At 37.3% G+C, this 14,557-nt stretch overlaps 1 protein-coding gene across 6 annotated transcripts in view; it reads left to right on the top strand.

Annotated features, from left to right (window-relative positions):
* mlphb (melanophilin b) overlaps positions 1-14,557 on the top strand; it is a 49,032-nt gene that overhangs the window by 14,577 nt on the left and 19,898 nt on the right. For 5 of the 6 annotated variants that reach the window (XM_067516842.1, XM_067516845.1, XM_067516843.1 and 2 more), the window contains 3 exons: positions 566-737; positions 10,827-11,048; positions 12,980-13,119. In XM_067516842.1, the coding sequence (XP_067372943.1) occupies positions 613-737; positions 10,827-11,048; positions 12,980-13,119 (487 nt within the window). In that variant the 5' untranslated portion in view covers positions 566-612. The remainder of the gene's footprint in view (positions 1-565; positions 738-10,826; positions 11,049-12,979; positions 13,120-14,557) is intronic. The other variant, XM_067516846.1, reaches the window with a different exon arrangement.

Below are 14,557 nucleotides of genomic sequence, written 5' to 3'. Positions count from 1 at the left end.
ACTGGTGATGAGAGAGTCACTTTATGACACCTGGTGGCAAAAGGAATATTGGAGGCTGGGAAAAAAAACACCAAATCTGTCTAATCTAGGCTGCTAAGGCCTCAAATTAGCTTTAACTGAACTCTGTAATACATTTTTCACATTAAGCGTGGATTTTGATGCTATCCTCCACAGGAAGGGATTGATTTCTGTGGCTTTGAGAAATGAAAATGATCTTTTTTGAATTGCAAAATGAAATAGAACAGAACAGGAAGTAATGTAAAAAGCAATTTTTGTCTGCGAGCTAGTGACAGCCTCTCTCTTATGTTAAAGGCCAAGGTTAGTGTGACACCAAACACTTTAGTCACACAATATTGGGACTAAAAATTGTTCTGATAGCTGATCAGTTATTGAAAACTGGCAAGTGACCTGACTCTGATCCCGACTCTATTCCCTTCCCTGTTTTCTACACTGTGTGATCTTTTCAGTACTATGTAAATATTATTATATGCTTACATCTTTCTTATAATTAAATTCTTTATTTATAATCAATAAACTTATTAAATTTTTTATTACCTTACTTTAGCTCAGTACCAGGCAGCCTGCCGGCTCATAGGCTTCCAACTCACAACTATGCCTGGCACCACTACGGTCAAAAAGCTAGACCTTTCCAAGCTCACAGACGAGGAGGCCAAGCATGTGTGGGAAGTTGTCCAGCGAGACTTTGACCTGAGAAAGAAGGAAGAAGAAAGACTTGAGTAAGTTAAAAATGTTACAATGTTACTATACATCTATTTTTGTCATCTTATTTGTGAACCTCTGACGTTTCTCGGAAGTTTTTGAGAAACAAGTCTCAGAGTTAACAATAACAAACAGAATTTTGGGTTGTAATTATGTTGCTTAATATTGCTAAAAAGAAAAAAAAAATAACTGGATGACTTTTCCATAACCCTTACTGCTTAATTTGTATTTGCTTTTCCTCTATCATAAGCAAACAAAAGATCAGTTACCATAGCTACAGAGATAAGATATGAACCACATAATTTCTTCCAGGATTAACTCTTTTAAATAAGCCTGCACATTCTGAAAAAACACCAAAATTACAAAAAAAAAGAAAAGGTTCATTACTGCACAGCAAGTCAAGAAGGTTCATATTACAAGCAAGACAGTTCTTCATGACTGTAACCTCAAAGGATTCACCACAAGATGCAAACTTTTAGTAATTCTTAGAATCAGAAAGGTCAGGTGGCAAAAACATTTGTCAAACACGGTGGTAGTTTGCAATGACGTGGACATGTGTATCGTATTTAATCAGACTGTCATTCATAAATGTATCGCTGCTGATGCAAACAACCAGATGAATGAATGAAGACCTACAGGGACAATTTGTGCTTAAATTAAACTTGTGCTGATTCTACACCATACACCATGGGCATTATGCAATATTCTTATGATGTTTTTATTTATAAGATTGCATAGAGATTATTGGGCATTGGTTGAATTATTTATTGCAAGCACAGAATTCTGGAGGGATTGATTAACAGCACATAGTAATAATTTGGTCATGACAAGTGGGTGAGTGACAAAACACAGGACATTTAGACAAGAGACACCAGTTTGTGTCCCATTTGGTATGGTCACTCAATATTGTTTCTGTATTATAACCCAAAACACACTTTTCCCTAACCTTCATATTTTTGTCCCTGCATCTGACGACAATAAACATGTGTGTAAGGTGCTTAAACTATAATATCCCATGATAATGACCTGCTGAGCCTACTGGCATATGAAGCAGTTACCTGCTGACACATAGCAATGGGGCTGATAACAACAGGTGGTGGCGTGATAACATCTGAAGCAGGTACAAGATAAGTAGTTATCAGTCTCCTTTTTATATACATCTGTCTGGTAAACATACAAAGGCAATTATTTTCCTTTTGTGACATCTTTCAAACATATCACTTATACACATTCCACAGGAAATGTCCACTTTTTTCCAACATGTACTGTCTAACAAAGGCAGGACGCTCACATTTCTCAGTGAGGAACTGTTTTGCCTGTGATGCCTCATAATTAGTTACATGCTGTTATTTATTGAAAGAAGACAGATGTGCAACCTATTTCTTTGATTTGCACTGAGTAAATCTGAGCACAAACCACATACAGTCTCCCTGAAGCCTGCACTGAGTTTGTTGAGCTGCATGTCACAAACACATGATTTAGTCATTTGCTCCTAACTTATTAAGCTACTACTCACATGTCACCTTGGCAACAGTGACTGAAGCATGGTTTAAATATCAGGCCATCTCCTTACTCTTCCTGTCAACATGTAAGACTCTGAGTGGATGCTAAGTAGAAATCCACTTACTCATTGCTCTGTGCATGCGAACACACTGATGCTTGACCAAGGATTCTCAAACCCACCGATTGAAAGGTTGGGTCAGCAACAGCTGCCATTCATTGTCAGTGAGACCCCGCCTATACCCCCCACAGAGCATGGCAGATTTGAAGGGAACCTGGCTACGCTGCAGGGGAAGTTGAAAAAGGCTCAACCTTACAGCATGCTCATATCCTCTGACGCACTTCAACTACATCTGGTCCAGAGCAAATCAGGATCATCTTAATTCCAGCAGAGGCTGAAGCAAAAAGTCCGATTACTGCTCAATATTAAGGAAACACAGGCTGTGAGTGAAGCTTTTATAATACTTATTTAGTATTTATTCAAATACTATATATAGTATAGATTCATTAAAGTTAGAAAACTCCCCTAGTTTTATGTGATCTGAACAGTCCATTACACCCCTTAGAAATCCGCCTCTGTGCTGGACACAGTAGATGTGGTTGTGTCTGGGGTAAATGGGCCGACTTGGAATGCCCATTTTGCTACGAGAGTATTAAGTATCATATGATCTCTGGATCATTTAATGCTGCATTTGGATTGGTTGGTCAGGAGACAGACAGACATAGGTTGTAGCAGCAAGCTGTCTTTGGTCACAAGACCGTCAAATGTCCGTCTTTGAACCTTTCTCTCAGTGTTATGTGAAACCACCACTTTTTGAGCCTTTAGACCTGATCTTAGGACAACGTGGGGCTTTACACGCCCAGTTCTAAATGAACGCCTACTGAATACACTGAGATGGTTTTTATTCAAGCTCCTTCCAACTTTCACTCAACATCTAATCAGCCAGAAAACGTGAAAACAATTGTGTTGATGTGTGAAGTCTTTGATAAAGAAGCTGAGGTCTGCCTTAAAGTGAGATGCTTTCCAAAAAAAATCTATTTTTATGACTCATGGTATATTTAACAAGCTCTCTTAAACAAAACAGGTTACCTGCTACATCAGACATTTTAAGGGCCTTCCAGGGCTGCTCCCAATTTTGAGATGCTTTTTTTATTGTATTCGTATTTCCAGGCAAAACAGATGAGTCACCTATACTCAACAAACTGCAGGGCTTTTGTTTTTCTGCATATTCACGGTGACAGGGTCAGTTTACATTGATTTGCTCGCGTTACCACTGAAATCTTACAGGGACAATGAATACAGAGACACTGGATATAGAAAGGGTTCAGATGTACATTTTCACACATGCTGTTTATTCTAAAAAGAAATCCACTTATTCGAGAGTTAGTCTTCCTGTAGGACCTCACGGATGATTTGTCTTTCTTTCACAAAGACAACACTGTCCTTCCATTTTAGCCACTTTGGTCATCGTCCCAGCCAATGTTCTTCTTCAGCTGCTTGTTTCTCATTCTGACGAGCTGTTGTTTGCTGCTCAGGCAACTGGTGTTTTTTTTCCATGGCCTCTAAAATCTATAAATAGGTAAAGATTGTCATGTGGTTTACCTATAAAAACATTGAAAAGCCACATAGTATGTTGGACCACAAACTGCAATAACTTCTTCCAAAACAGCAGATGTCATTTTCTAAGTGTCATTTTCTAGATTATTGTTACAGTAAGTGTTTTCTGTCAAATGTGCCCAAAGGTAACAGCACATCATTTATTTTAAAACTGTTTAGTTTTTGACAATTTTCTCTCATAATTTGTGTCTCCCGGGTGTGTGAGCAGGCAAAGTCTTTGTCAAAACATTTGCTACTAAACTCAGGGCATTTTTGCTTATGTCAGATTTTTGGGGCTTTCCTGTCTCAATTTGACATGAACCATTTTACTCCAACACTATTTCAGATAAATCAGTTTTCAACAATCTGTCAACAACCCAACCCATGATAAAGCTCAGGCTGATTTAGATCTCAGTATATCTGTCCGTCCATTTTGTCCCGTGTTTAAACTCTCAACGAGCATTTCCTTAAATGTGGAGCTTTCTCAACAGAGCTTCCTGCACATGAGATGACAATCTCTCATTATGGGACAGAAACGAAAATTAAGTTAAGCGGGAGCAGATTTATTGCTGTGACTAATGTTGGCAAGTATGTCAGTAAGAGCTAAATATAGTTTGTCATATGAATCATGTGAGAGAAAAGTATCTACTTTGTTTGTCTCCCTCAGGTACTAGATTCTCTTGTAGTTTTGTTTTGCTAAAACTGTTTTAGATAAAATCAAATTTTATCTACGAATATTGGGTGGGTTAGGTGGCGCGAGGTTTTTTCTCTGGGAAGTCTCATAATTTAACTCTAATCCTCTCTTCATATAACTCCCTCTCTCTCTAACATCCACTACTCTAGCGTAGCTTATGGTAACTTGTCAGAAGAATATGATATAAATATGATGATATGATATTATGATGTTTAATTATGATGATTACGATTGAAGAGTGAGATAAGCACACAAGCTTAAACTAGAGCAGGAAGGTTTGAAACAGCGAGGGTCTGATTTATGTGTATAGACAAGGAGAGAAGTTCACCATGTATGGGAACACAGACGGCCACAGTATGAAGACCAAAGTAACTAAACCAACATCTGGCTGCTGCTCCCGGATTCCAGAGCTTTGCCAGTTAAGCAAACTGCCACAGTACCTGCTTTTAATCAAATGCTCAGTAAATGTCAGGATTTAGGGTCGTACTGAGTGTAAAACTGCCTAGAATATCTACAAAAGACACATAGTATCACATTACATGCACTATTTAGTGGCTTTTACTTTTTGATTTTGTAAGAAGAAAGAGACGAATGCTGTTGTGCAGTTTCTTTTCTGTGCATAAATGTACTTTATCATTGTAACTTTGGTTCATAAAAGCATTTCTTTTCTGTTCTGAAGCCCTCTCTGTATTTTTAAACTGTTTTATATTTATATTTTTATATTTATATATTGCATTATAAAATCAGGAAACTAGTTTTTGTGTGTAAGTCACACCAGAAAATGGTCACTGAAATCTGCACTTCCCCTTAGTTTTACAGAGCATTGACATTTCTGTCAGACATTTCTGTTGTGGTTCTGCAAACTAAAATGTTTTATTACTTATTATATAATTATTTTAGTTCAGTCTCACTGCTCGAAAATAACTAATTTTACTGCAGCTAAGCTCTTCTTTGAATGTTTTTTTTTTTTTTTTTTATTAAAATATGTGTAATGCTACCAGCCGTTTTTTGCGGTTTGACACCAAAGGGGTCAACAAATGCTTCTGTGGATCATGTACTGTATGGGCTTTGCTGTTTTAAACAAGAGACACAGGTTCATGTCCTGATTACTTTAGTCACCAGCTCTGCTGTTTTTATGCCTAAACATAACAAAAAGTCTGAAGTTTTTGTACCTAAAATAAAGGACAACGCAGGGCATAGTATCACATGATAATGACCTTAGTGAGCCTGCAGCATGTGGAGCAATTAATAATGGCTATTAAATGGCATAACAATACTCGAAGCAGAAGATATTTGTTTCAGTAATAGCTATTGGCCTAAACGGAGCTAGAATTAGAGTTAATATTGGACTAACTGTAGATTATGTATGAGGTGGCCACAACACCCTCCAGCAAATTTAGTGTGACTTCATGTCTAAATCAGCTGAATAAGCAGAAATGTAAAGATGTGTTTACAGCTTGTTAGTTGCGCTCAAGTGGCCTAATACTTCATTAATCTCCCTATTGTACATGAGTGCATTGTGTTTCCAGGTGCTAAAAAGCAGAGCACTGGCACATAATCTACAAAGATGCTGGCAAAGTTAGATGATGTTATACAGTGTGACAAAATATTCCTACCACATCGTCCAGTTACATAAAATTTTCCAGAGGCTTTCAGCTACAATTGATGACCTTATGTTTGCATGGAAACTCTCAGTCTTAAGCCCTCCATTGCAATTGTCTTCGATATTTGTGATTTGCTACGTATCAGGCTTTGGAAGCTGCCCACAGCAAATGTCTTATTTAAATCACAGTAGGGCATCTTGTATAGCAGATCTGTGGGATGTTTCAGAGAAGGGCAGATTTAAGAGATATTGCTTTGAAATTGCATCGCTGATGGCCAGCAGCTGTGTCTGCAAAAGGTTATGGGATGCTTACAAAGTATCCTATTTATCCCACTGATCTGGGCTATAATTTAAAAAGCATGGCCGTAGGAAAAGCCTTAATAAACAATAAATATCCTTTTTGTTTTGCCAAACTCCACCCACGCTGTGTTACATTTGGGACTAATCTCAAATGTTCCTCTCCACTAGTGTCAGCAACTCCCTGTGCCGAGTGAGGCTGTTGCTCTTCCAACTATCAGCACACGTTTGCTTTAAATCCGGCTAAGAAAATGACTCAAATCAATGAAATCATTAAAACACGTGTAAGGAACACAGTTGAGGGGAAAGTGTGTTAAAGTTGATTTTCAAGTGTTGATTTTTATGGGAGGAAACAAATTACAGGCTGAAGTATAATCACTGAAAATGAACTTGCCGATGAGAAAGCTGAACTCTTAATATAAGGTATGTTACTAAATAAGTCAAACCAGTTTGTCATTAGTAAGAAATTGAGCTCAAAGCCGTCGGCGACAATATATATATATGTATATATATGTATATATATATATATATGTATGTATATTTATATATATATATATATATATACACACATACATACATATATATATATATATATATATATATATATATATATATATATATATATATATATATATATATATACACACACATACATATATATATATATATATATACACACACACACATATATATATATATATATATATGTATATATATATATATATATATATTATGTCGCCTCAACAAAACAACCCTGTATTTTTGACTGATGTCACTTGAGAAGGTGGAACAAAGGTTTGCATGGTTTTAAACACACAGATGTACTGAATAGATGACTAACATTTTGGTATTACACCCTGCAACCTCCAGAGTAACACTTCCCACTTTACAGTACTGTATACTTCCTTTGTACTAACGGTGTACTCATACATACTTGTAGGAACAAGGAAACAACATGTGAAATCAGGGAATGAATGGGTAACAATTTTGGAACTCTGGGAAGTAGAATATATATATATTGTTGGCATTTTTAACTGCTGGGTGCCTGTTTTAAAATTATGGGGTAGAACTGTGCACAGATCGTAAATGAGCATCCACCATCTTTGTTTTGTCTGTGAACACGAGTGGCAGCAGAGTTCTGTGGAGATGGCATAGAGATGTTTTGAACGGAAAGATGTGCTTGGTTTTGGTTTTGGAATCGTGACTGCTCAGTTTTGGACCCGAGTTCAAACGGTTTAAGGTTCTGGTTAGAGAAGACGTGCAAGTTACAGTTATAAAATAACCCACAGCTCCACAGATGGTGTTTAAATGTTATTGTGCAATGACTCCTAGTAAATGTTTTCAGTGGCTGGATTGTCGGTGTCCCCCACTGTTCATGTCAGTTAACAAGACACTTCTGTTTTACTGTTCAGCTACATTTACAGAGAAACATCGTGCATCATAGCACTTTATTTCCACCTCCACTTCATGTGTCCCATAAAAACAGTGGGCCATCATCAGCCAAGGTCCACTGTGACCCTAATGTTGTGTCATCAGTAATGATGGATTGCATCTGAGGGCTCAGGTTGGTACTTGTCCCTTGCTGTAGCTCAGCAACATTTTGGCAAAAAACTTGCGTTGCTTCTGAGTTATCACTCAGAGTCATGTGCAAAGGTTAGTAGCCCCTTAAACACTGAATATTTTATATGAACCTGATTTTTTATGCCCAATTAGCTGTTACAAATGTTTCTTCAGAACTTAATATAGGTTATTTTATTATTAATTTACTGAGGGGGATGCAACTTTTTCCAGTTATGTAATTTTCAATATTTTCATATAACCATTTTTGTTACTTCTGATGGTTAAAAAACTACTTGAAGAAGTATTAAGTTTGCATCCACATACATACAGTTTCAGTCAGTGTACCTGGATGCAAATTTCTAAATTTCTTATTTTCAGAAGACTAAACATTTGTAATTGTGGATTAAATGCTATGTTGATTTGCACATTAAATACTATGCTGATTTAAAAAACAACAACTTTGTTTTACTCTTTTTGCCATTTTAAATGAAAGAAGTAGTTACTTTTGCACATAAGTATTCGTTAAATAGTGAAGTCAGAGCCAAACAGCACTTCTTCTTAAAGGCCCGGTGAAGCTGTTTCGCTCACTTCACTCACACACTGATCAGGCACCACATGTGCAATTAAGTGCAATCCAATACAGCATGCAGCTCTGACATGAATTCTACTTTTATAAGGTTATAATTTTTCCAATTTTAGGTTGAAACTTTCAAAAAGGTGATGATTCTACTAAGAAGAATTATAAGAAAAGGTGGTTCTAATGTTCTGGCACCTCATTCATTTTAAAAAGGGTGGCCAAAACATTAGAACCACCTTTTCTTACAATACCCTCCAATACAACTGCACTACCCCTTTGACCTCAATAACTAACACACAGTTATGCCTGATCCAAGTATATTTGGTTGTATCTCCTGTACACAAGCAGAAGGGTAACGTGTTACTGTTTCTGGACAAACAATTGTTTGTCCATCCAGATAAAGTAAGCACAAATTTTGGGCTTTGTGCAGGCATGATGAGCTGCACCACAAACAGCTTTATGAGCCAGTGTTGACTTTGAACACAGTTTTCCAAAACTGATTTCCTCTCCCTAGATGTGCATTTAAAACTATGATGTAGTACAGATTCCCACAAACAAACCCGTGCAACATTGTTAGTGTTTATCAAGATTTAAAAAGAATTACTCTTAAATCCCTTCACCATGGCCACATGGCCAACAGCTGTATCTGAAAAGAGTTTAGGGATAGCAACAAAGTAATAATAATAACACTAATAATAAAATGTGTTTTCAAAAAATTGTTACAAAGTGCTTTACAAGTTTAAATCATATGAAAGATAAAATGACGATATTAAAACTAATTAGGATGTGTCAACAAATACACCAGACCCTCATAAATAAAGCACAAATATATATGCATACAAACATGTTATGCCTGTGTGTCATTTTCCATTATATATGTTATGTATATATGTATTATATATGTGATCATAAGATGTTTATATGTATTCTTACAGTGTGAGACTTTGGGATATAGAGAAGTTTAAATCAGACTGGAGTCAGCATTTGGCTCATATGTCAATAGAAGGTCTCTTAAGTGCAAAACCCTGTAAAGCCAAATTCAATTCAATGTGAGGAGATGCAAACTTGACAATAATCTACAGTAACAAATAAGTAATAAATGCTCTTTTATCATCAGAAGTAAGAAAAATGGCCATGGAGTATAATACAATCATACTAAAATATTGAAAAATGAATTGGTTTGTATCCCCTTAATTAATAAAAAATATAAGCCCGTGACTTGCCAAAATGTAATTTCTGATAAAAAAAAAACATTTGTATTAGTTGAATGTGCATTAAAGGGCAGCTTTGCCAATTTTTAACTTGCTCTTTATGGCTTTAGTTTAGGGTGTAAATGCACATTAATGCTTTTTCCTCTGGCCAGCCTATATTAAAATATGTGGATGAGGAGTTTTTCAGCTAGTAGCAGATATTATATTTTAATATAGGCTGGCTAGAGGAAAAGCAGGTTGACCATGATTACAAACTCCATAGTGTGAGCAACAACAGATAATATAATCTGGTTCCTCCAAGCGATTTCATCTGGAGGCGCTTTTCAGCTAGAATTAGAGAGATATTTTGATATAGCGAAGTCAATGGGAAGTTTAATGGCATTTATGTACATGTAATACCGAAACTAGAACAAAAAAGCAAGTTCAAAATCAGTGAAGCAAGTCCTGTAAATATCATGTTGATGAAAAACTCTATGTCTTATTTTTTTACATTTCAAACTAAGGGGATGCAAACTTTTGCACTCTACTGTATGTGTTTGCATGTAGTAAGCATCTGGAATTTACCACATCTTCAAATACCACAGTGCTGATGTTTTAAACACATTTAACAATGGTCTGTCTTTTTACAAATGCAGGAAGACGTGCATATTTTTTTCCTTAGCTTATTGAATAATATACCAAAGAGGGAGGAAGACTTACTGTTAAAGACAAGGACCTTTTGTTTAGCTTTAAATTTGGTTATGATACCAGATGTTAAACTAAATTGGCCACATATGCTGAATTCCAGTTTTGTTTTTTTTTTACTCTGTTTTACTAGGAAGTAGATTTCCTACCTTTGCTGTGAGACAGCAACACTCGGACCCAAATGTCAAAACCCAGGACAGGTGATTAAGTAGTTGAAGGGGTTATTTTCAAGTTGGTCACAACGTCTCTTGATAACTAACAGTTTTATCAAGTTCTCTGTGTTCTCCTTATTGAAGTTTTTGACCTTGCAGTATAAAGAACACTGTGTGCACTTGGTGAACCATGTATTTACATTTCCATACTCCCAACTTGATATTTTTCAGTGAGCTAAAGACTCAGATTGAAAAGGAAGACACCAAAAGAGAGTTGCTGGGCAACCAGACCAGCTTGATTGAGTCTTACTGTATTCGCTGTCTCCAGCCATTCAAGTTCCTGGTCAACAGTAAGCATCAGTGTTTGGACTGCCAGCTGTACATCTGCAAGTCCTGCAGCCGCTATAATAGGAAGGAGGATGGCTGGGTGTGTGAACCCTGTCGCATGGCCAGGTAGGAAATTGCAAATAATCCGAGTACTGTCAGTACCTAAAATCAATCTTAAGTTGTTAGGTCAAGGTATCTAAAGATTCGAATGGCTGATCAACAGGCTGTTGCAACAATGCAGCAAGTGTTAACAGGCTACAATTTCTTAACACCTTAACATTTAACACCTTGCCCAGGGACTAGAGTTGCAAATTAGCTAAACAGCTAAAACGGGGACACATGTACAGAAATGTTAAATGTGAATTGTCCGGGTTAAAATAAACAAAGTAAAGTAAATGGTCCCATACAGCGTCAGCATTATGGAGGAGCCAGAGGGGGCCAGGCCCATCCAAACAAGTTAGTGTGTCCCCTTTGTTGAAATCCCCCACTTTTTATAGCTATAAATGTAACTAACTTATACATTTTGGTAATGCAATACTCAATATTGTCTAATTAAAAAAAAACAGAAATTAGTGTTAATGTGTAGTTAGCGATCCAGTAACGCTCTGTCTGGCCAATTAAAAACAACTACCATATCTACATTATTTGACCATCCAATCAAATTTTTTACAAAGTTGACCTCATAGTTGGGTAGAGGTCAGCTTGTGCAGCTAGTGTTTGTACATGAAAACTTTGAAATGAATAGAAAGATGTGTTGGAATTAGCAGCTGTAGCCGGCGACTTCAGCTCTTCTTAAAGTGAGTTTATAAATTCACCTATGTGTCAAATTTCTGTCCTGTCCACTTTGCTAATTCTGGTTATGTTTCTGGATCAGAGCAGATACTGTGTGATACCGTTCAATTAATTTTTGTAATTGAACCCACTTAGTTTAACCCATATTTTTTGCTTAGCTTGTAAATGTGTGTTTCAAATTTGTGACACAGTTAAACCTTTTAATAGGCTGATCTAGTTTGATAAAAAACAAACAATTTTTTAATTTTTAAAAAAAATTAAAATACAGTTTAAATTTTAGTTTAACTTTGTTTTTGTAAAAGGACAAAGGACATGACATGTCCAGAAAAACAAAATGTACAGCACATCGTGAATGTAAAATCTTTCCAAATGCGTATGTTTGATCTACTCTTCTGATTGGCTGTGGCCCCAGTTAACTTCTCTGACCGAGCTTAAACTATACTAAAGAAAAATCAGCCACAAAATTCATGCCACCTGCTTGTTTTAATGGTGTAAAGCTGCCCATGATCAGCAGATGTAAGAACACACTGTGTATCCCAACCTTCTGAGTACGGGTTGGACAGGTGGCTCCATGCTGACTTTGTCCAGCATAACATAATTGGTGTTAATGTTGTGGCTCAGTGGTACTATCCCCTGGTTTGTACTGTAAATCGTATCGCAAGTTTAACTCCTGTGAATTGCATGTTGAACTGAGGCCTGACTATTTTACAGTATGGAAGTCGTTCAGTCTTGGAAGCATTAATACCTAAAATAAACCACAGTTAATTAGTAATAAAGACTTTAGAGAAAAGTGCTTTCGTTTCAAATTCACTGATTAAATTTCACAGCCAATAATTTGTGAATGGTGAAAGGTTCTACACAAGCACATTTTGACAGCACTCACAAAACATTTGGCCAATGTTTTGTTAGCTACAGCTAAGATCTCCTTTTCTGCACCATCACAGATGTTTTCAGAAGTAGAATGTAATACATCCAACTCGTTCTAGCTCCATACGTAACCATTATCCTGGTTATGTGAGACTGAGCACATACAGTACTACCCTTTATCTGACCTCAGCCAATCATCTGGAACATATCATGTCATGCTGAACCTGCATGCCATCATTTCCCATGGGAAATAAACCAGTCTTTCTTCAGCACAGCAGAAATTCTGAGTGACAAAGGAAGTCTGTTGAATCTTTGTTGATGGCATGTTTGTATTTTCTGTAATATAAATGTATCTGGTTTCTGTATAAATGTAACACTATGGCTTTTTCCTCTAACAGGGTCCTCAAGATTGGCACTTTGGAGTGGTACTATGAAAACGTCCGTGCCCGCTTCAAGCGCTTTGGTAGCGCCAAGGTGATGAGGTCGCTCTTCAAGAGGTTGAATGGGGAGCACGGTTCCTCTCAGAGTGATCTAGAGGGTGAGAAGATTATTTCCTATTCTCTAGCTGGTTTTCTGCGTAGAGTGTAAATGCAAAGATAAGTCACTAAAGTATAGGATTAAACATTTTTAGATATATGGCTCTTGTGTCCCCTTATGATATTTTCTGTGGTGAGTGGATGAATATCCACTGACCAATATCCACTGTGGCGCAGGAAGATAGAGTGGTTGTCCACCAATGTCGCAGTTGTTGGTCACTGGTGGTCACATGTCAAAGTGTCCTTGAGCAAGACACTGAACCCCAACTTAGTTGCTCCCGGTGAGCGTTGGCATCCCCGTGGGTGAATGAGAAGCAGCACTTTGAGTACCAATAGGTAGAAAAGCGCTATGTAAGTGCAGACCATTTACCATTTTTACCATGAATAATTAATACCGTCATGGTGGCCAATGTCAATGTAGAGATTACCTCAACATGTGACTGATACTGTTCAGTGACCAACAGTCAAACACTGTGGTTATTCTTTGCAGCTGCCATGTGTCTGATAGCATGTTAAGGAGACTGAAGTATAGAATTGGTAGAATGTCAGGTCCTGGGTCAGGTTTATTTAAAAAAGGAAAGCCTTAAGAAATTTCCATCTGCTTGAGTCATTTCTTTACAAGCCGGAGCCAAAGCGGCAGAGCATTGCTGGAAGTCCGCTTGAGCTTACCGTAAGAAATCCGTAATAAATGAAAAGCTTCTAGGAGATCCAGCAGCTGCATGATGTACTGTAACTGCATGGAAAATATGTTTCAGTCTTTTGGACTCACACTCCAGCATCTTCAGAACGGTAAAACACATGAAATGAGTGTACTGTGTCATTTAGAAACACTGGACATTGTAATGCAGTTTTTCTGTGTGAAGCTCATACAGCTGAAGCACAAGAAATGATCACTTATTAAGTTCATGCAAGGCAGAACGTTATTGTAGCAAGTCATATGCCACATCTTTAGCAGTTACCAAATCTCAACCCAATAACTGCTCATCTTTAAAATATGGCTCTATGGCTCATTTGAACGTTTGCCTTCAAAACTGCCTTCATTCCTTATAGCATATAGAGGTAACAAGGTGCTGGAAACATTCCTCAGAGATTTTATCCGTGATGTGTCCCGTGCTCTATTGGATTGAGATCCGGTGACTGCGGAGGTCGTTTTAGTTCAATTAACTCAGCTTTGTGACATGATGTGTTATTCTGCTGGCAGCAGCCATCGGGTGTTGGGTGCACTGTGCTTGTAAAGGGTTGGACAGCAACAATGCTTATAAAGGCTGTGGCATTCAAGCAATGCTCAGTTGGCACCAAGGGGCCTAAAGTGTGCCAAGGAAATACCTCCCACACTATTTCACCACCTCCATTGGCCTGAAGTGTTGTGCCAAATAGTGACCCTACCATCTGGATTTTGCAGCAAAAACACAGATTTATCAGTTTAGATGCTTTTTTAAT

Source organism: Channa argus, chromosome 9, assembly GCF_033026475.1.
Source record: "Channa argus isolate prfri chromosome 9, Channa argus male v1.0, whole genome shotgun sequence".
NCBI classification, from domain to species: domain Eukaryota; kingdom Metazoa; phylum Chordata; class Actinopteri; order Anabantiformes; family Channidae; genus Channa; species Channa argus.
This window is presented reverse-complemented; position numbering and strand designations above follow the sequence as displayed.